General features: G+C 42.1%; 1 protein-coding gene across 3 annotated transcripts in view; it reads right to left on the reverse strand.

The window, feature by feature from the left end:
* The window catches only part of RHOBTB3 (Rho related BTB domain containing 3), an 81804-nt gene that overhangs the window by 41549 nt on the left and 18883 nt on the right, over nt 1-21372 (reverse strand). For all 3 annotated transcript variants that reach the window (XM_060235671.1, XM_060235670.1, XM_060235673.1), the window contains exons 5-8: nt 15897-16048; nt 14191-14302; nt 10384-10749; nt 2287-2399 (exon numbers count right to left, since the gene is read on the reverse strand). In XM_060235671.1, coding sequence (XP_060091654.1) covers nt 2287-2399; nt 10384-10749; nt 14191-14302; nt 15897-16048 — 743 coding nt within the window. The remainder of the gene's footprint in view (nt 1-2286; nt 2400-10383; nt 10750-14190; nt 14303-15896; nt 16049-21372) is intronic.

Genomic DNA, 21372 nt, shown 5'->3' on the forward strand with positions numbered 1-21372 from the left:
GCCAGGGAGAAATATGAAAAACCCTGTATATACACAGAACCTCACATCTGGTGCTTTTGATTCTATCTATCTTATATTCTAATAATGAAGTCAGCTATATCTTTGGACACTTAAATGCAGTAACTGGAACTGTGAAGGGGCAAGACATAGCTTCCTACAAATCTGAAAAGTGCCCCAGGTTTGCAGAAAAATGTGAAATCTAGAAAAAAAACACTGGGGTGTTTAAAAAATCCAAAAAATGATCAAAGGAGAGCCTCTAGTTTTAAACAACAGATTCCTAGTGGCTGTTGCTAGGCAACCACAGTATTCCTGGCTTCAGTTTCTGTGAGTAAAAAGGCAGGGGGAAGGGGCAGGGCCAAAGCAACTATTTTCTCCAGGGGGACAGGATGTCAGGAGTTCAGTGGGAATTCGGGGGGGGGAGGGGGCAGCAACCTCTGGGTGATTTGATACTACCTGACCTGCAGGATTCAAGTTGGGCTGGCTATTGTTCAACAGAAATCACCCTATGAAAGCCAATATGGTGTAGCAATTAGAGCCTCAGAGCAGGGTCTATGAGACTCAGGTTTAGGACTCCATCTTGCTGTGAAAGCTGACAGGGTGATTTTGGACCAGTGTATACTTTCAGCCTAACCTACCTCACAGGATTGTTGTGTGGATAAAAAGGAGTTGTCAAGAAACTGATCTTCCAATGTACTGTTTGTATGTGTTTATTTGTACTATAGATTTTAATTCTATAAAAAGTAACACCCTAGGTTTGTGTTTTTTGGATGCACATCCAGGACAGTGTAAGTAGTAACAGCTCTGTATAGCATTCACCTGTTAGCTGTGTTCACCTGGGAGCTGTCAAATTAACTATCTGACAGTTAGTCATCTAACTTTGGCAGTTCAGGATATAGATCACCTTAGTCTCAACTGTTTAATTAGCTGGGCACTGTGATAGGTTGCTTAATTAAGGAAATGACAGCCAGCTTTGTATAAAGGAAGCTCAGTCAACAACACTCAAGGACCATTCAAGATCATCATCCATTCATACAGAAGCAGAAGAGATAAGAGCAATCTAGAAGCTCAGGGAGAAGCCTGATGCTCTGCCAGAGGATGACACTGTAAGGCTGTAGATCTGAATGCTTTGAAGGGAGGTTTTTCTTTAATTTCTCCAGAACTTCCACTAAGCGGACTGAAGACAGTGCTGTTGAGTTATTATTATCTTTACTGCAGCTTTGAGCCTTGAGATGGCTGAAAACAAGTGTTGGCGAAAGTAGTTTAGAGAGATTTGTTTGTGTGTTCCTTTGTACCCTGTACACTCCTTTTCCCCTTACATTGTGTTTTTTTAAAATTCTCTTTTGTAAATAAACATTATCTAAATTTTAAATTGGAGTGAGTGCTAGTTCCATCCTTCCAAGGCTTAATCCCCAAATCTCAAGGAATTTCCCAACCTGGAGCTAGCAACCCAAAGGGTTGATCTGTGTAGTTGGGAGATCCACTGTGATTCCTAATGAGCTGCCACCACTACTGCTCTTTTTTTGTGGGGGCGGGGAGGAGATGGGTGGATAGGAGAGTGATGAGGGGCAGAAAGAAGAAGTGATAGGCATGGAGGAAAGAGTAAAAATAGGTGGTGGGAGTGAGAGAGACAGAGAAGTAGGGAGAAAACAAAGGTGGGGGGAATGGGATAGCTGTTCCTACAAGCTTCTTGTGGGCCCCCACTTGTTAAACATAATCCATTTAGAAGTTGTCCTATGTAAGCCTCGGAACTACACAGCTTTGGGGCAAATCTGTCTGTTTCCTGAACAGTATCAAGTATCTGCTAGATCAGGAAACACTCTACCTTGCACAATCTTTAAAAAAAATACTCCTTCAGCACATTAATCAAATTTTATTTCACCTTGAAACCCACCTATGATTTTAATGTCTTCATAGCAGTCCTCTGGCACATTACATCAACTTTTTAAGATTCTTTCTTAATAGATGCAAAACATATATTTTATTAGAGAGATCTATATTACTTCCTATCAATGCATCCGATTTAACTAGGCGCATTTACAGGACGAATTCTTATTTTATTTCTCTTATATAATTGATTTATACCCCGCCTTTCTACCCAACAAGGACCTAAAGTAGCTAATGTAATTCTCCTGTCCATTTTTTCCTCACGACAGCGTGAATGGCCCAAAGTCACACGGTGACCTTCCATGGCACAAGTGGGAATTCAAACCTGGAGTTATCCAGATATTACTCCAATGCTCTTAACCAGTACACGACACTGGCTCTAACTAAAATAATGTCACTTACCTTTCCTGGAATTTTCAAGATACATTTTACTTTCTCAAGGACAATCTCAACAATCTCAGGATCTTTTAACTTCCTTTTAATTTGTTCTTCCAACAATTCCCACTGGAAAGCATCTGGAGGAATAGAGGGGGGCAAAAAATAACCTTGAGACTATGAGCTAGTCTAGTACAACAAAAGTATCATTGTCAGCAATATGTTGCACACAATGCAGATTCTTTGCACTTTTTGTAGCACTAAATACAGTTTATTTTGTGTGTGAAAAAGCAAAGCCTCATCCCATCGCACATACTTGACAGGAGATCTACTGTTATTGTGACTGGATGGAGAGTGGCTCTCTGGATGTGATGGGCACTAATAGGATATGGCCCATGGGGTGAATGATGACAAGCAACAAAGTTCTTTCAGCATTAGATATTAGATAAACCATCTAATCCAGAGCTCTGCAGAAAGTCTAATTCACACATAGAATTCCAGAACATGATCGTCTGCATTCATTGTAATTCCTGGATAACACACTATCTTTGATATTCAAGCAAGTAAAGCTGTCTCAGATGCACTGACTGGACAAGCCCTTCAGAGTACAAGGCACACATAGTATGAGACCACATAATAAGAGCCTCAAGATCTACAGCAGGAGTTCCCAAACCTTTTGAGCCTGCGAATAGGGATGTGCATTCGGCTCGGCCGAGCCATATTTACAGCCGAACCAGTGTTGATTCGGCCGCATACGGAATAGCCTGCAGCCGACTTCCATAAGCGCCCATTACACGGCAGCCGAATAGGCTCGTTGTGTAGTTACGAATAGCTATTCATAAGCAAACAGCTGTCAATTCAAAACAAAAGGCGGCAATTAGCTTCTGGAGCTTCAAAGGAGCTCCTTTGGCACCTTCCCGCCTCTGCCTTAACATCCCTGGGATCAGGGAGGGGGGAGGGGGAAGAGGAGCCCCAACAGCCAATCCAAAGCATGCATTTGTAAAATACATTGGAAATGCATGCTTTGAAGGGCTTTCTAAGGAGTCTTCACTTCCTGGCTGACTCCTCCATGCTGTGTGTAAGAGATTGCTTAAGCTGCTGCAGCTCTCTCACTCAGACTTCCCTGGAAGACAAGGTAAAACACTCTTTGGGTTCTCTTTTTTTATTTATTGTTGGTAAAAGGACTTTTTTTTAAGACTTAGAGTCCCTTTACTTATCCAGATTTGGGTGGTGGTGGGGTAGCTTATTTGGGGTTTCTGCTTGGGGAGGGGGCCTGGGGTGGGGGGGTTTGCCAATCTGCCCATATCTTAATTTAGTGAGAGGACTTTTAAAAGTGCAGTGTCCTTTTACTTCTCCTGATTTGGGTGGCTTTAATTTCTTGGGGTTAGGGTGAAGGGTTTTTTGGGGGGGAGGGGGTGGCAAAGTTCCTGTATTGTTAAAAGTTAATTTTTTACTGTTTTAAAAGTATTCAGTGTTTGATTTGTTGCTGCTGTGCTGTGTTGTGCTGCTGCTGTTACTCTTTTCTTTGGGTTCTTGGGGCGGGTGCTGTTTGGCCTAATTTCCATTGTTTAAAAGGCCACTTTTGTCCCCCTTTTCTTGTTGGTGAAAAGGCCATTTTTTTTTAACACTTGGCCTTTTGTGATTCTGCTGGTTTTGTTTTGGTTTTTTAAATTGCCTCTGGTTGGTGTGGGGGTTGGTGAGGGTGTGTGTGGGCTGGGTCACTTTCTTGTTTTTATAGAGTAGGTTGTGTGTTCTGTGGCAGGGAAGCTGGCACCTGGGTGAGAGACCCAGAACCAGCGGGCTTTTTGTGGTTTGCCAGCTCTCCCCTTGTTATTTGGGGCAGGGCTGGAGAGCTGGCATCTGTAGATTGTGTGTTCTGTGGCAGGGAAGCTGGCACCTGGGTGAGAGACCCAGAACCAGCAGGCTTTTTGTGGTTGACAAGCTCTCCCCGTGTTATTTGGGGCAGGGCTGGAGAGCTGGCATCTGTAGATTGTGTGTTCTGTGGCAGGGAAGCTGGCACCTGGGTGAGAGACCCAGAACCAGCAGGCTTTTTGTGGTTGACAAGCTCTCCCCGTGTTGTTTGGGGCAGGGCTGGAGAGCTGGCATCTGGGTTTGCTGCAAGCAGGTCTGCAGAGCAGACCTTGAGCAGATTGTGTTTTGTGTGGCAGTGAGGTTGGCAACTGGGTTTATGTTGGTGCCAGGCCTGCAGGCCCAGGGTTCATAGATTAGATAGAGGGATGTAGTGCATTTGGGGCCTATAGAGATTCTCTGGTGTGAAGTTAGGTTTGGCTTTGGGTGCCCCAGGAATTGGACCCCATGGTCCAATTTTTTTGGGACTTGGGGGGGTTGGAGGGGAGAGTCCCCTTCAGGTCTCCTGCAAATTTGGGGGCTCTCCCTCAAACCCCCTCCCCTCCAGGCGGCTTCAATTATATCCTATTTGCCATTGATTTTAATGGCCCATAGGGTATAATGATGGAATAGGGGCACCCTCTTTGGGTGCCCCTGGAATGGGATCCCCTGGCCCAATCTTTTTGGGACTTGGGGGGGTTGGAGGGGAGAGTCCCCTTCAGGTCTCCTGCAAATTTGGGGGCTCTCCCTCAAACCCCCTCCCCTCCAGGCGGCTTCAATTATATCCTATTTGCCATTGATTTTAATGGCCCATAGGGTATAATGATGGAATAGGGGCACCCTCTTTGGGTGCCCCTGGAATGGGATCCCCTGGCCCAATCTTTTTGGGACTTGGGGGGGTTGGAGGGGAGAGTCCCCTTCAGGTCCCCTGCAAATTTGGGGGCTCTCCCTCAACCCCCCCCCTCCAGGCGGCTTCAAATATACCCTATTTGCCATTGATTTCAATGGCCCATAGGGTATAATAGGGCCGTATATTCGGTAATAGCCGTGCATCTACCGTATATGCGGCTATTCCGAATACGGTATTCAGTAGTGCATGGGGAATCCGAAATTTTTTTCCCTGTGCACTTCCGAATCCATGTAATTCCGAATTTTTTTTTTTTGCACATCCCTACCTGCGAATACATTTGGAATTTTGACACGCCATGGTGGGTGCAGCAACAAAATGGTTGCCACAGGAAGCGGAGCCAGCCACAAAATAACTGCCACACCTTAACTTTTGCTGTGGTGGAGCTGCTGCCAAAGCAACATTTTTAAAAAATCTGCTTAGCAAATCAGCTCTCCAATAGTCAATCAAAATTCTTGCTGGGCAAAAGCTCTACATGACCCTACCCACTTTCTAAAAACACTTGGCAGGTATCAGAAAAAATGCCCGTGGGTCGCATGGCTCCCACAAGCACAGCATTTGGGATGCCTGATCTGCAGTATCAGGTACAAACTGCTCAACAGACGGCTAACTCCCACCACCCTGTAGCAGCAGCAGCTTACAGTAGCTTGGTGGTTGCTCCCAAGCATTTTGTTCCTTTGATATATAAATGGTCTCGTATGACTGGGCTGTTTTCATGAAACAGACTTGTAAACTTGTCTATATTTGTGTCATTCTGAATTACAAAGACTGCACCCCTTTTTCATAAATCTAATATTAAATAATTAGTTATGTATTAAGTAAACCTGGCATTACAAGCCATGGCAGGTTGGCTCAGGCTGAGTAGGCTGAAGTTGAATCCAGCAAAGGCCGAGCCATGGCCCGAGCCGTGCCCAAGCCGTGGTGGCCTGGGAAGGGAAATCCCCTTACCGGTTTTTGATGGTGCGCCACTGGAAACAGCGCACAGGGTCAAGAGCCTGGGGGTACTACTGGAGCCTTCTTTATCAATGGAGGCCTAGATAGCAGCCACTGCTAAATCCGCCTTTTTCATCTTAGGTGGGCGAAGCAGTTGGCTCCCTTCCTGGAGCATGATGACCTGGCAACAGTGATCCATGCAATGGTCACCTCGAGGTTAGACAACTGTAATGCCCTCTACATGGGGCTGCCCCTGTGCTGAACCCGGAAACTGCAGCTAGTGCAGAACGCGGCAGCCAGTCTGTTGTTGGGACTCCCTAAGTGGGAGCATATACAGCCTAGGCTATGGGAACTGCACTGGCTGCCAACTGTGTACTGGATTCGTTACAAGGTGCTGGTTATTACCTTTAAAGCCCTATATGGCCGAGGACCTGCCTACCTTAAGGACCGTCTTTCTCCATATGCTCCCCAGAGAGTACTGAGATCTGGCTCGCAAAATCTGCTGACAATCCCTGGGCCAAAGGAGGCCAAGTTGAAAGTTACGAGAGAGGGGGCATTCTCAATTACAGCTCCCCACTGGTGGAATCAGTTACCAGAAGAGGTACGGGCCTTGCAGAGCCTTAACCAATTCCGCCGGGCCTGCAAGACCACCCTCTTCCAGCTGGCTTTTTAATGTGGAATGTTACCGTTGCCATATAAAAAATGTTATATTAAGATTGTAGCACCAAATGAATCTGTGGTTTAAATTGTTAGTTTTAACTGGTTTTAAATGTAATAGTATATTTAATTAAGAAATATAATTATGATGTAATTGGGGTATTTTATTATTATGTCATTGTAATATCTGTATTTTCTGCTATGTAAGCTGCCCTGAGTCTGCTTCGGTGGGGTGGGCGGGATATAAATTAAAAATTATTATTATTATTATTTACAAAGCACTGGACAATTATATGCCCAAAAGATTATATTGCCAAAATCCAAACACACTTTGGGTTTACTCCCACCCCAATACATCATCATCTTTTACAATTTAAAACCAATTAGACCAGCATTTCCCAAACTTCTCCCCCACCCCGGCCCGGTTATTTTTACACTTCTCCTTTGTGGCCCACTAAAATTTGGGGGTGGAGTCAGGTGACTTTGGGGGTGGAGCTGGGAAACAGGAAATGATGTACAAACAAGCCTAAAACTCTTGCAATATATATTTTTAGGAAAAGTAGGAGATGGTGAAATTTTGCAATGCAATTTTAAAAATAAAAAAATCAACAAGAAGCACAAGGATCACACAGCAGAAAACTAAAAATATAAAATGCTCTCATCGAAAACGACTGGTGCTTGCACAGGGGACCTTTCCTTTCCATCCTGGGAAAACATGAAATGGCAGCCTGGGAAAACATGAAATAGCAGGGCATTTCAAGCTTCTCCCCACCCCCAGGTCTACTCAGATTAGCAATGGCAAGGGAAGCAGGAAGGAAGGGACCTGAAATGGCAGTGCTGGGAAAACATGAAATGGCAGGGCATCTCCCCACCCCCAGGTCTACTCAGCTTAGCAATGGGAAGGAGGGAGGGAGGGAAGGAAGAAAGAAAGCCGGTTTGGTGTAGTGGTTAAGTGTGCGGACTCTTATCTGGGAGAACCGGGTTTGATTCCCCACTCCTCCACTTGCACCTGCTGGAATGGCCTTGGGTCAGCCATAGCTCTGGCAGAGGTTGTCCTTGAAAGGGCAGCTGCTGTGAGAGCCCTCTCCAGCCCCACCCACCTCACAGGGTGTCTGTTGTGGGGGAGGAAGGTAAAGGAGATTGTGAGCCGCTCTGAGACTCTTCGGAGTGGAGGGCGGGATATAAATCCAATATCTTCTTCTTCTTCATCTTCTTCTACATGGCCCTACCCACTTTCTAAAAGGAAGGAAGGAGAAAAGACTGACAGAGAAAGAGAGAGAGGATGGGAAAAGACTGACTGACAGAAAGAAAGAATGAATGAAAGGGAGGGAGGGGAGAGAAAGAGAAAGGAAATATGAAGGAAGAAAAGGAGAAGGAAGGAGTGAAAGAAAGGAGGGACAAAAGGAAGAAAGAAAGAGAAAAGAAAGGAAAAGAAAAGAAAAGAAAAATGGGATGGGAGCAACTCACTTTTAGAAATGTTGACTCTCACTGCACAAGCACCTGCTTCTTCCTCCCTTCCCCACCGCTAGTATATTTCCGACTTTGTAAAGCTCCCCCTCCCCACCTCCTTGGCGAGGAAAATGGAGCTGAATTAATTCAGCGCTGAGGCATGCTGCCGGCATTTCAAAGGGACCGCGCCTGGAAAGAGCATGTGGATGATCCCTTCCCCACTGCCGCATGCCTCAGCGCTGAATTATATCTGCTCCGTTTTCCTCACTGAGGAGATGGTCGGCAGGGGGGGAGGGAGGGAGGAGGAGGCGGGGGCCCTACCCCACAGGGTTGGGGGGGGACCGATCGCCTGATCAGTGGGAAATCGGCGTTGAGCTCATTCTGCACTGGATCAAGCCGGCTGCAGGTTGAACAGACCGCAGCCGAAAAGGGCGCATGGCTCCTCACTCCTCAGCACTTCCTGGATGGAAAGGAAGCGCCGGAGAGGAAGGGGGGAGAAGCCAAGCGCCCTTTTTGGCCGTGGTCTGTTTGACCTGCGGCCGGCTTGGCCCAGCGCAGAACGAGCTCAGCGCCGATTTCCCACTGATTGGGCAATGGGGGGGGGGTTTGCACAGCATGCAATTGACCTGCCTGCGATGGGGAAGGGTGGGAGAAGGAGGTGCAGAGGAGCACGACCTGGGGGAGGGAGGCACAATGCGGAAGCAGGCAGGGGGAGGGGCGGCCAGGGGACTGGAGCCCCGCGGCCTGGCATTGAGGGCTCCACGGCCTGGTGCCAGGTCATGATCCTGCCTTTGGGAAACGCTGAATTAGACAAAAAAAAAGTGCAATGCAACATTTTAAACTGTATAAAAATCAGAAAATAATGAAGGAAATGGGCTTGTTTGGTTTCCAGTACACTTGAATTGCATGAATACAACATTTGGTGGGATCCACCTGGATTCCCTGATGTTTCCAGCAAAAATGCTGGTGGCCAGATACTAATTAAATTAATTTCAACTTAGTGCAAGTTGGATATTGTTTAAAGCCTGTTATGCACAGGTAACCTTTTGTTTTCTTCTGTGAAAGGAAACACTCTGCACATGAGCGAATGTCCCAGTTATGTGTTTGAAAATTCCTGCGTGTAGAGAAGAATACAGAAGATGCTGTGCAAAAGGAGCTAATGGAAAACAATTACTGAACAGAACCTACTATGTCAGCAAGCCTTGAATTACCATATGACTGTGGTCTAGTTCTAAGGGTCAAACCAAAGATCTCTCACAGTTCTTTAAAAAAAACTAATCAGTAAGCCTATGTGAGCTGTCAGAGCTGCTCTGAAGATTAGAGGAAGGGGTGCTGGGTTGCCTTTCCCCCAATTTAACCCTGCCTTCTTCAAGGCTGTAATTAGCTCCACGGAAGGAAAAGAGACAGAGTACCTATAATGTTTTCCCTCCATGGAGCAAACTATAACTGGGGGAGGCAATCTGAATTAGGAGAAAACCCTCCATAAAGAAGTCTCATATGGCTGGGTTTTTTAAACACAGATTTCCTGTATATTTTCTATTTTGACCCTCACTGAGGTGGTAAACCTGGTTTCCTAATTGCAAGCAGGGAATTTCATATGAATGAATTCTCCTTTGTATAAAAATGATCTAACAGCATGTTGAAAGCATGATATGAAGGGGAAACTTAGAAAAAAATCCATCTATTTCTGCAGGCAGTAATTTTTATATGATGCGGCATTTAATTCTGAGAGTTTCCACCTTCACTCTTAGGCAATAATCATGTTAAACTGTCCTTATGCGCTCCACCCCTCCAGTTCTCACATGTCTGCCTTGGTCTTATCTATCAGACCAGCACTGGGAGTTCCATGCTTGAAACTTAATTTCCAGATGTGCACCAGCCCAATTTGTATTGGGACCATGGGGTATTGGGAGAGAGGGTATAAGTCTCCCCCCCCCCCCGTGCCATTTTCCTGATCTGAAACAGCCTTGGGGAGCCACTATTTGTCCAGCTGGGGAAACTTACAAGTAGCCCATCAGTACATGTAAGAGGAAATACAGGAGCAAACCGTGGTTCTCCCTGATTGTTTCAGGTTGGTAAAACAGTGATTAAGCCCATCTCCCCACCCACTGTAATCCTGATCCTCTAGCATTCCTGAGAATTAAGTTCTGATTCTGAACACATAATCCATATTCTGATAGGACCAGCGCTGATAAAGGGCTGGAGGGTAAAAGGACTGTGTAGTATAATTAGGTCATCAAATGGTACAATCCAGGTACAGTGTCATTGCAGTGAACAGCTCTTTTTTGCTAAAAGACAAAAAGCAGTTGAAACTATTCTGACAAAGATACCTGAATAAATGAAGTGCAGAATGTCTGACAAACAAGAACAGAAGAAAGAGTCTTTAACAATGACTCTTACTGGTGAGCTGCAAGATGAGCATTGGTTTGAAACTGGATATGGAGCTTCCTGTTTCACTGCGAAGAGGGTCTGAGCAGTCCTGATGATAGAGGAATCCTGAATGTCATCTGGGCTCTTCACATTAAACAATAACATGAAGACATGGCTTACAGAGCACAGGACAATCCTGTGAGCTTCTGCTACTTCCTTCAAGTCTTCAGAGTAAAATATCACATCCACACACTGGCAGCAGAACAACAGGTTATGTAAATCAGAATCATAATGCGAGGCTTCACCTTTTAAGATTGGCATTTTTTCTACAAAATTGAGACATTAGAAAATTAATCATGAATGAACTGTTTGTAACACTGAACTTGTATTAGGTGCAACATGAAACAAAAGCATTTTTATTCCCAGGACAGGATCAAATGAGGACGTAAGAGTATTTCCCCAATTGCTCTAAATAAGTTCCTCTTCATTACACTTGCAAGCTCATTTTATTCAATTTAAGAAAAAATTGCTAAGCATTTTGATAATATAGTTTGTAATTCTCCCCTTATTTTTATTAACATACCAATCATTTCAGAATTTAATCTTTGATGATGTATATCATTTTTTGCTGGTTACAGTCCCAACTCAGAGAGTAATGACAGAAGGCTGTATTGCTGCAGTTAATTTCAACCATTTCTATGACAAAAAGGTGAAAGCAGTTTATATCATACAAAATAAAATAAATAATAAAAATCTTCAAATCCTTCAACAAACAGATCAAAATAACAATTTAAACAATCTAGAATGGGTAGTGAGAAATCAAATAAAAATTTTTTGTAAACTGTCTTAAAAGACAGCAAAGAGAAACAATTTCTGTGGCTGAACTAAGAGGTTATTCCAAAGCCTCAGGGTTACAACTGCACAGGAAGCGGTTTCAGCAACAGCTACCCATATTGCTTGTCTTGACGGAATGTGAAGAATGACCTGATTAGAAAAGTTATCCGGGTAGGGGGTAATGATACAAAGAGATATGTTCTCTAATGTGACTGGGTCCCAGATTGTGAATAGCTTTACAAATCAAAACTTGTACCTTGAATTGGACTCAGAAACAAACCAGCAGCCAGTATAACTGAAAAAGTAAAGGCTGAACATGCTTTCACCTTCTGCAATTTAACAGAAGTTATGCTGTACTGAATAATAGCACCAAACACAATGTACTGCAGTATCAAAGACCTAGGCAAGATCTCAGTCCTCTGGAAGTGGACACAGCTTACAAAGCTCCCATATGTTCCTGCCCAGGAATTAAGATCACAGGGAGATGCCCTCCTGACTTAGAGACTTCAACTGGTGGGTACACAAGAGAGGGCCTTTTCCATGCAGCCTCATAATTATGGAACAACCTCCCCAAGCAGGTATGTCAATTTTCAGGAGACAGCTGAAATGTAGGACTGCATTTTGATTCATTTAGCTTTTACTGTTGGCACTCCTAATTGGAGTTTTTAAACTGTGACTTTTATGAGTTTCACAATTGTTTTTAATTGTTTTATAATGTTTTATATTGTAAGCCACCTTGAGGTCAGCAAGGGAGAAAGGCAGCTAATAAATGTTTTAAATAAATATATTTGGTTAAAGCAAACTGCTTTAGATTCAGCAGTTACCAGCTTGTCAAACAGCAAGGTGGGCTTAAAATGGCACCAAGACTGCAAAACTGCAAAGATGTAGCAACAGTCATCCCATCAACCACAGGCATATGAAACCCCATTAGCACAAGCATTTCCCACTAGCATTTCCTCTGACTTGTCCAGATTTAATTTTGTTTTATTTATTCATCAACTCAACCAAAGTTTTAAAATATGGTCCACACTGAGATAGCAGCCCCTTCAAGCTTAGCAGACAAAATATAGAGCTGGATGACATCAACATATTAATGACATCCAATTCCAAAATGACAGATGATCTCACACAATGGCTTCTTATAGATATTAAATAGCACTGGTGAATACACTGAATAGTAATTGAACAAAAAGAATATTTATTTTCCTTACTTGAAAACGAAATTATCAGAGCTCACCTATACACTTAACTTCTTCTATGTTTATTTTAAATGAGTTTTAATTTTGAAATTTTAGCTGTCATGATAGCCAAAGGGACATTTAGCTGTCAGAATGGCTTTATCTAGAGTATGGAGAAAGATCAGAGTGGGAGGGCCAAACGAAAACTACAAAATATGCTTATTCATGAGTCTCTGGACTTTTCCCGCAGCCATATAGTATAGTGTTGTAAGAGTCAGTGGTGACCCATTTTGGCTTGGGAAAATAGCATAAGATGGAGGCATGAACCCCTCCTTCCCTACACTATGGTCCAATATTTTTGTAGCACTCTACCATATTTCATTAGAAAAGTTGGAAAGATATGTCCTCCTCCCTGGCTTTCACATCTTTACCTCTTAACATGATCCATTTGGCAGCTGCTCAATAAAAATAAACTTGCATTACAGCAAAAAGCAAAACAAGTTTGTGAAAAATCCATGAAACAACTGGTTATTGAGAATCTTGACTAAAATTCATCACCTTAAGGGAAGAGAGGAACAGAAACAAGGGAACAGTCCAAGAACTTCCGTGGGGCCCGGGGGGGGGGGGGCAGGCCACTCCATTCGACACCATTTTCAATCTGTATGGCCCATCCATTGGAGAGCCTCCAATCTGCCCCCTTTGCTCACAGCCACTTGTCACCGCTCTGAACAAGTGCAGCATTGCTACTATAGGGGCTTCAGATTGGCATGGGAGGGGCAGAGAAGCCTACAGGAAGGTTTACTGAGTTAGATAAATGGGAGGGGGCTGTCGCTTTACTTGAGAAACAGAGAAAGGGTTTAGGGCCAAACTGGGTGGTCCCCTCCCCCCCCCCAAACCCAAAAAATGCTGCTGTGGGCCCCAACAAAAATAAAATTCTGGCTATGGCCCTGAAAGGGAAAGTACATGAAAAAACCCATTATACATAACTCCTTATAAGCCAGGGACCTTTGAACTAGCATGAGGGCCTGCTAAATGAAGGCAGATTGCTACAGTTTTGTGCTGCAATTTACCCTTAGCCCTGTACATCAGAAGGTAAAATTCCATCTCACACAAAAAGCACTGCTCAAAAAGCACATAGTATAAACTTCCTGAAAAGAGCATTACTGGACTGTGCTGTCTACCTGAATGTAAAAAGCTAATGTCATTGGATACACAACAGTTACACTTTGGGCTAATTATTTCAGCTCAGTTTTTTATTTAAAAACTTGTAATTTAAAGCAGAGCTGTGAGATTAAACAAACAAGGTAGTCTAGAAAATGTATGTGACTCCAGCTAAGGGTCTCACTTATGCTCTCTCCTGAACAGGCAGGAGAAGCTTGTAACTCCCTTTCTGAAGAAAACCTCAGTGTGGCATGGCCAGAACTGGAGTGCAATGCTTATCTGAGAAGTCTAAACACTGGAAAAATGAGAAATAAGCTGGAAAACCTGAAGCCAGCCCCAAACTTCAATCCTAGTCAAAACCTCTGTCAAAAATTTCCAGATGCAGAAGATACTGCATTCAGAATTATGTATTCAAGCTCTTCCCTGAACATTATGCAAACTAACAAGAAACATATCCTTAGATATTAAATATAGTTACAGTCTTTGTGCTAAGCAATATATATGAGATATGATTTTAAAATGCAATCTGATTAGTATTACAAACAGAAACATTGTATCACACATAGCAGCTCAAGATGCTAGAAGGTATTCTACCTGGTTGCTCAAGCTGAGGTGGCTTAACTTCATGGCACTTCTGGGTTTTTTTCCTTTTCTTCATTTTTTCAATTGACTTTTGATTCAGACTTTGTATCATAAAATATTCCAGCTAAAAATTTAAAAAAAAATGTGTTACTAAGTATCAGACAAGGTATAGTGAAATAAGACTGGAGGAGGAAAAATCAAAGAGGAGTTGCTTCTTTGAAAAAGTAAAGGTAACGGTAGTCCCCTGTGCAAGCACAGTCATTACCAACCCATGGGATGATGCCACATCATGACATTTTCTTGGCAGACTTTTTACGGGGTGGTTTGCCGTTGCCTTCCCCAGTCATCTACACTTTACCCCCAGCAAGCTGGGTACTCATTTTACCGACCTCAGAAGGATGGAAGGCTGAGTCAACCTTGAGCTGGCTACCTAAACCAGTTTCTGCCGGGATCGAACTCAGGTCATGAAATGAGCTTGGAGTGCAGTACTGCAGCTTACTACTCTGTGCCACGGGGATCCTGTACATATTCTTTATACACATTTGCATCATTTAAATGACAAACTATCTCCTACTAAAGATCAAAGATACTAAGCAGCACAGAATCTCTCAGTTCCAATCAGACCAATGAAATGCTACCCCCATATTTCAAACTGGAAGCCATTTCCACATTGAGGTTTTTCTCCACTTTGGTTTGCAAACTGGAGCACTTATTTTGAACCATCCACACAACTTCATGTTGTAATCATCCTCTTCTGGGCTCTCCTATGCCTCAATACATTCTTTTCTAAGCCTACTGAATTTCTTTGCAAAATTGATTAGTTCAAGCACATTAGCATTCCATGTGGAAGGAATGGTGTTCATGGGTCCAGCCACATCAGAGCCATTTCAAATCAGATCCTAATGGGTGACATCTTCCCAACATTTTTCCCGCTATGCAAAATCAGGGTTTTAAAAAATATTTTAAAAAAAACACTCAGTTGCTATTGCACTGGAACAATTTATAGACATTTATCTATTTCCATGCCAAAATTTAGTTCCTCTGAACCCTGTTTTCATTTTTTTTAATGAAATATCCAGCCCTTTTTGTTCTGGAGATTAAAAGGGAATAGTTTGGGCAGTTTTTATCCTAACTGTCTGAAAAATAGGGAAGGGAAGCTGCAAGAGGCCTCAAGGGGTGTTATTTATATACAACCAGGTTCTTCCATTTTTATTTAATAAGCACATAGATTAACAACTTTTTAATAAAATCCTCAGCAAGCTAAAGGTGCACTGAGGCTAATTATTCTGACACATTTAAACACATTTCACTTTTGTTCTCCTAGTATTTAGTCACTCATTGTTGTACCTTTTCTGTTCACCGTACCTTTTCTTTCTAAAAACTGTGTGGAATTCAACAAAAGGAAGGTAGGATGACATAATGGCTGAGAAAACACACAAGATTTCAGTCAGCACAAACAGCATAGTCTAGTATGCTTTTCTGCAGTATATTATACAAAAACATGTACAAGCCAACACCACAAATAGCATAAACTAAGAGAATGTAATTCCCGCCCCTCCTCCCCTAGTGCTGTCTAGGACTACACTATCAGTCAGTTTCAGGTAAGAACAAGGAATGTTCACCTCATCTGCATCAGCTCATTACTTGTTCCAAATTTAGAAAGATTTTAAGAAGATACAACTTACCATCTGACAGCTCTGCTATAATTTTCTACTTACCACTCCTCCAAAATATTTTCCTATGTAGAAATCATTGAGACTGTGCAGTTCCAGATAAGTAGCTCCTAGTTCTTTAGCAAGCTGAATACCTTCAGAAGCTGAAACACAGCTCCTTCTGTCTGAGATACACAAAGGACAAGTGCAGGGAACTTCTGAGAAAAAAAAATTATTTATACAAGATATTTTATTAGTCTTTTCTTTGTAGCTTTAGATTCTACAAGGCAATTTATAATAAATCATGTCAATAAAAGGAAGGTTTTAATCAGTCAATAGTGCATAGAACACTTATACCCTGGACTTGTTCCTCTTCTGGCAGTATCATGATTTTCATTTGAAATAAAATACTGCCTCAAGTATTCTTCTCATTTCTTGCATGCAATTTTTGAAATTAATCTCATTATTTGAGATTTACCTAATAAGCTATGGTTATGCTCATGTTTTCTGATAACATTATTTATACTTAGACAAAGATCTCTTTTGATACATAAATGTTTGCAGAAAGTATTGTTTTGGCATTTACAAAGAAAACAGGTTTAATATATAGAAGAGAGGGAAAGCTTCATTCCAATCACACTTGAATTGTTTCACCTTTGTGAGATGCTATTTCACAGCTAGGTTTGAATCCAGAAAAACCTCAGAGACCAACAAGAGTTTCAGGGTATAAGCTTCTGAGAGTCAAAGCTCCCTTCTTCTCGTGAATGATGAAGGGAGCTCTAACTCAAAGGTAGTCCCCCTGCGCAAGCACCAGTCATTTCTGACTCTGGGGTGACATCACTTTCACAACATTTTCATGGCAGACTTTTTAATGGGGTGGTGTTTTGCCACTGCCTTCCCCATTTATTTACACTTTACCCCCAGCAAGCTGGGTACTCATTTTACTGATCTCAGAAGGATGGAAGGCTGAGTCAACCTTCAGCTGGTACTTGAACCCAGCTTCTGCCAGAATCGAACTCAAGTCGTGAGCAGGGCTTGGACTGCAGTATTGCAGCTTACCACTCTGTGCCATGGGGCTCCTTATGCATAGTTACTCACATTTAAGCCACTAATAGCAATGGGTTTATATTGGAGTAACTTTACACAGGACTGCATTGTAAGAGACAGGTCCTGTAAAAACGAATGCATTTTAACTGTACATAGATAATTGTATATGGCACAATTGTTGTCTCCAAATTAAAAATAAGTGCACTTTTTTGTTTTCCTCATTTTCAAAGTATAAAAAATTTAGTGATCATTTTAATGGTAGTGAAGATTGTAATAAATTAGAAAACAAATACTGAGGGAAATATTTTCACTTCGCAAAGTCTTGTCAAATCAATTTTCTCTAAATTATACTTGGCAAAATTAATGTAACAATATATCAGCATTCAGTATTCTGCTTTTCTGCCAAGTTGTTTCACTACTTTACTTTTACTTTACTTTATTCGATTTATATCCCGCCGAGGTCCTGCAGTTATATTGGAGTAACTTTACAGGACTAGGGTCCTGCAGACAAACATTATAAACATGTATTTGCAGACATGATAGCTTACACTGGAAATAAATGCTGTTAGTTAAGGTACATTGGACTCTTGCATTATTTTTGAATTAGAGGAAAAAAGATTTTTTTTACCCTGCTTTTCTCTAGCTTAAGACTTTCCAATGTGGCTTACAATCACCTTCCCTTACTCTCCCCACAAAAGGCACCTTGTGAGGCAGGTGGGGCTGAAAAAGTTCTGAGAGAACTGTAGCTGGCCCAAGGTCACCTAGCAGGCTTCATGTGGAGGAGCGGGGAATCAAATCCATTTCTTCAGATTAGAATCTGTCACTGTTAACCACTACACCATGGAAGCTATGACAAACAAATTACTCTAATGTGTAAGTTCAGGGGTCGTTTTGTAGGGGGGAAAGGTGGTGGAGCTCATCCAGAATTGTTATGCAGCTGCACCTACTATTCAATGAACAAGGTGGAAAGAAGGTGGAACTCTCAGAAAGGCTCAGGAGCTGTGCTCCTGTGAGCTCCCGCTGAATCCGAGGCCTGTGTAAGTTTATTACACCTAAATGTGTGTGGCACTTTAAAGAGTCTGTTGAGCAAAAAAAGTCAAAGTCTCTTAGTCAGATCAGAAGGTCACAGATGAATGCATCTTCCAGAAATATGTTCATGCTTCAGCTAACCCTACAAGTCTGTTTTAGTGTTATGGTAGGAGAAGTTTTACCAGCCTCAGGAATTTTGGAACTTTGGTCGACTTTACTTTTGGTGCTTCCATTAATAATTATACAGAATTTTGGCTGGAAAGCCACTAGCTGCAAGCTGTTAGCTGAAGAAGGTCTTCTGATCGAAACCAGTTCTTGCATTGGCTGAACCTTGGTGTGCATATCGGAGGACTTCCAGGAGAGAATATAAGTTTTTTCACTTGTGGACTTTAATGAAGAACTTAAGAAAGAACTACTGCAATATGATATAAGTTGGACACAAGTCTGTATTCTGTGTGTTTGTGGAATTATATTATTGTACTGTTGTGGAATTGTTTCCTATACTTGTAATACAATAAAGCATTAATTGCATGGTTATTCAGTGCTACATGGTTCTATATTGTTACTATCACCTTGAGAACAGGCAGGGCAGCCAGCATGCTGGTTAACCAATTTTAACAGGTAATCAGGTGCCAGGTAGCACAGTTTTTACTGTATATTCAGATGAACAATCTTTTCAAATAAATTATTGCCTTACGATGACAGAAAGAAAAAATACATTAAACCACATTTATTTTTAATTTTACTTTATTTTTCATCATTTATAGTCCGTTTTTCTCACTGAGACTCAAGTGGACTATACACTGAGTTATTTTATAGTAGGTAACAAATTCTTTATCCATGTATAATTCTCAAGGTGATTTCTTTGCTCCGTACAGTTTAGCTAACATATAGCACAAGTACTTTGTATATTAAATGCCCTCAAGTATTCTAGGTAAATAGTTTCCAGAGTAACATCAGGTATTATACTTCTAATTAAGATTATCATAACTATCATAATAAATATCACAAATGTCCAATTAGCTATATGCTGGAAACCATAGTTAAAGCTATTAACACACATTCCAATAAAGTGAACAGAACTTAATGATATAATCATACAAACTACGGAGAAACAAAATTGTTTTATTCTTGAAACAGGTTCCTTTTTCATATGTTACTTCAATCTATTAATTTCCATTGCAATGAAATATAGAAATAATATATTCTAATTTGGCCAGATTTGAGGCTACTTAAATACAGTGACTGGAGCTGTGAATGAGCAAGATCTTTCTACTAACCTGAACCAAAATACTTTGGAGGGGGGGTTAAAAAGCTCCCAAATGATAAAAGGAGCACCTGTAGCTTTAACAGATGGATCCCCTTAGGGGCCATTGTTAGACAACTACAATATTTCAAGGCTTGGTTTCTGTGAATAAAATGCAATGAGAGGGAACAGGCTCCTTTCCAGAACTCTTTTGGTTTTTGAGGGAAGACTGATTGGGATCAGGTTTGACAGCAATCTCTGGCTGACTTGATATCATCAGAGTTGCATGACTCAACTAGGTTAGCTTCTTGCTATTGTCCAGAAGCAGCCGCCTTATGAAAGCCAGTATGGTGTAGCAATTAGCGCTTCAGAGTAGGATCTGAGAGATGCAAGTTTGAATCCCCATCTTGCTGTGAAAGCTCACTGTGTGATTTTGGACCAGTCACATACTTTCAGCCTAATCTACCTCACAGGGCTGATATGAGGAGAAAAATTAGAGGAGAAAAATGCACGCTGCTTGGGTCCCCACTGTGGAAAAAGCTGGGGCATAAATGAAGTAAATAAATAATGAATATAGCTGAAGATTAGAGGCAGATAAAAGACAGGCTGATGAATGGCTGAGAAGGTGAGACTGAGGGAAGGAAAGGATATGGGAGTTGACAAGAGGAGGGAAATAAGAAATAGTGTGAGAAGACAGATACAGGAAAAAGTGAGGTCCCCCCCCCCAAGTCCTTGAGGGGTCTATATAGTTTTCCGAGGTGCAGCCTGCTGAGATAGGGGAGGGAGAACTGAAGCAAAAAAGACAGGTAAGTATAGGTTAGTTGTTGGGTGGGAAGAGGAAAAGAAAAGCAGGAAAAGGGGAAAGGTTATGGAGGCTTTCTGGAAATGTAGGGGTCAGCGAACTAAGATTCAACCTGCAAATCCTTGCAGGTTCCCACTTGTATAATATAACTGAAGTACAGAATATTTTCCAAAATTATCTTCCACCAAAAAGTCAACAATTTCCAAACAACATAGAAAAAACCATGCTGAATCAGGCCAATGCCCTTCCAGTCCAGCAATCTGCATCACAGTGATCAAAACGGAGGTGCCATTAGGAGGTCCACCAGTAGGGCCAAAACTCCAGTGGCCCTCTTACCATTGCCCCCCAAGCACCATGAATGCAGAGCATCACTGCCCCAGACATAGTCTTCCATCTATAACTTATGGCTAATAGCCTCTGATGGATCTCCACTCCATATGTTTATCCAACCCACTCTTGAAGATGCTTGTAGTGGCCACCACCTCCTGTGGCAGTGAATTCCATGTGTTAATCACTCTTTGGATGAAGAAGTACATCCTTTTATCCATTCTAACCTGACTGCTCAGGAATTTTATTGAGGGCCTACAAGTTCTTGAATTGTGAGAAAGGGAGAAAAATACTTCTTTCTCTACCTTATCTATCCCATGCATAATTTTGTCAACTTCTATCATGTCACCCCTCAACTGTCATTTCTCCAAGCTGGAGTCCTAACCTCTTTAACCTTTCTTCATAGGGAAATTGTCCCATTCCCTTGTTTTATTTGTCCTTTTCTGCACCTTTTCCAATGCTATAATATCTTTTTTTAGGTGAGGTGACCACAGTATCCCCATTGAGACCACCCCAAGATGTATACAGGGGCATTATGATACTAGCTGATTTGTTTTTCAGTCCCTTTCCTAATAATCTCCAGCACAGCATTTGCCTTTTTTCACATACTGAGTCGACATCTTCAATGTATTATCTACTTCACCTCCAAGAACTCTCTCCTGGTCAGTTACAACCAGTTTGGACCCCATCAACGTATATTTACAATTAGGATTTTTTGCTCCAATGTGCATTACTTTGTACTTGCCCACATTGAACCTCATTTGCCATTTTGACACCCACTCGCCCAGCCTTGGCAGATCCCTCTAGAACGCCTCACAGTCCTTCCTGGTCCTCACCACCCTGAACAACTTACTGTCATCCATCAACTTAGCCACTTTACTGCTTACTTCCAACTCCAAATCATTAATGAACAAGTTTAAAAGCACCTAGCACCAAGCCCTGCGCTGCCTCACTGCTTGCTACCTCCCACTGTGAAAACTGCCTGTATTTACTTAGTTTCCTTTTAACCAGCTTTTAATTGACAAGAGGACTTGTCCTCTTATCCCATGACTGCTGAGTTTACTTAGGAGTGTTTGATGAAGAACTTTATC

This window comes from Heteronotia binoei, chromosome 4, assembly GCF_032191835.1.
Source record: "Heteronotia binoei isolate CCM8104 ecotype False Entrance Well chromosome 4, APGP_CSIRO_Hbin_v1, whole genome shotgun sequence".
Classification (NCBI taxonomy): domain Eukaryota; kingdom Metazoa; phylum Chordata; class Lepidosauria; order Squamata; family Gekkonidae; genus Heteronotia; species Heteronotia binoei.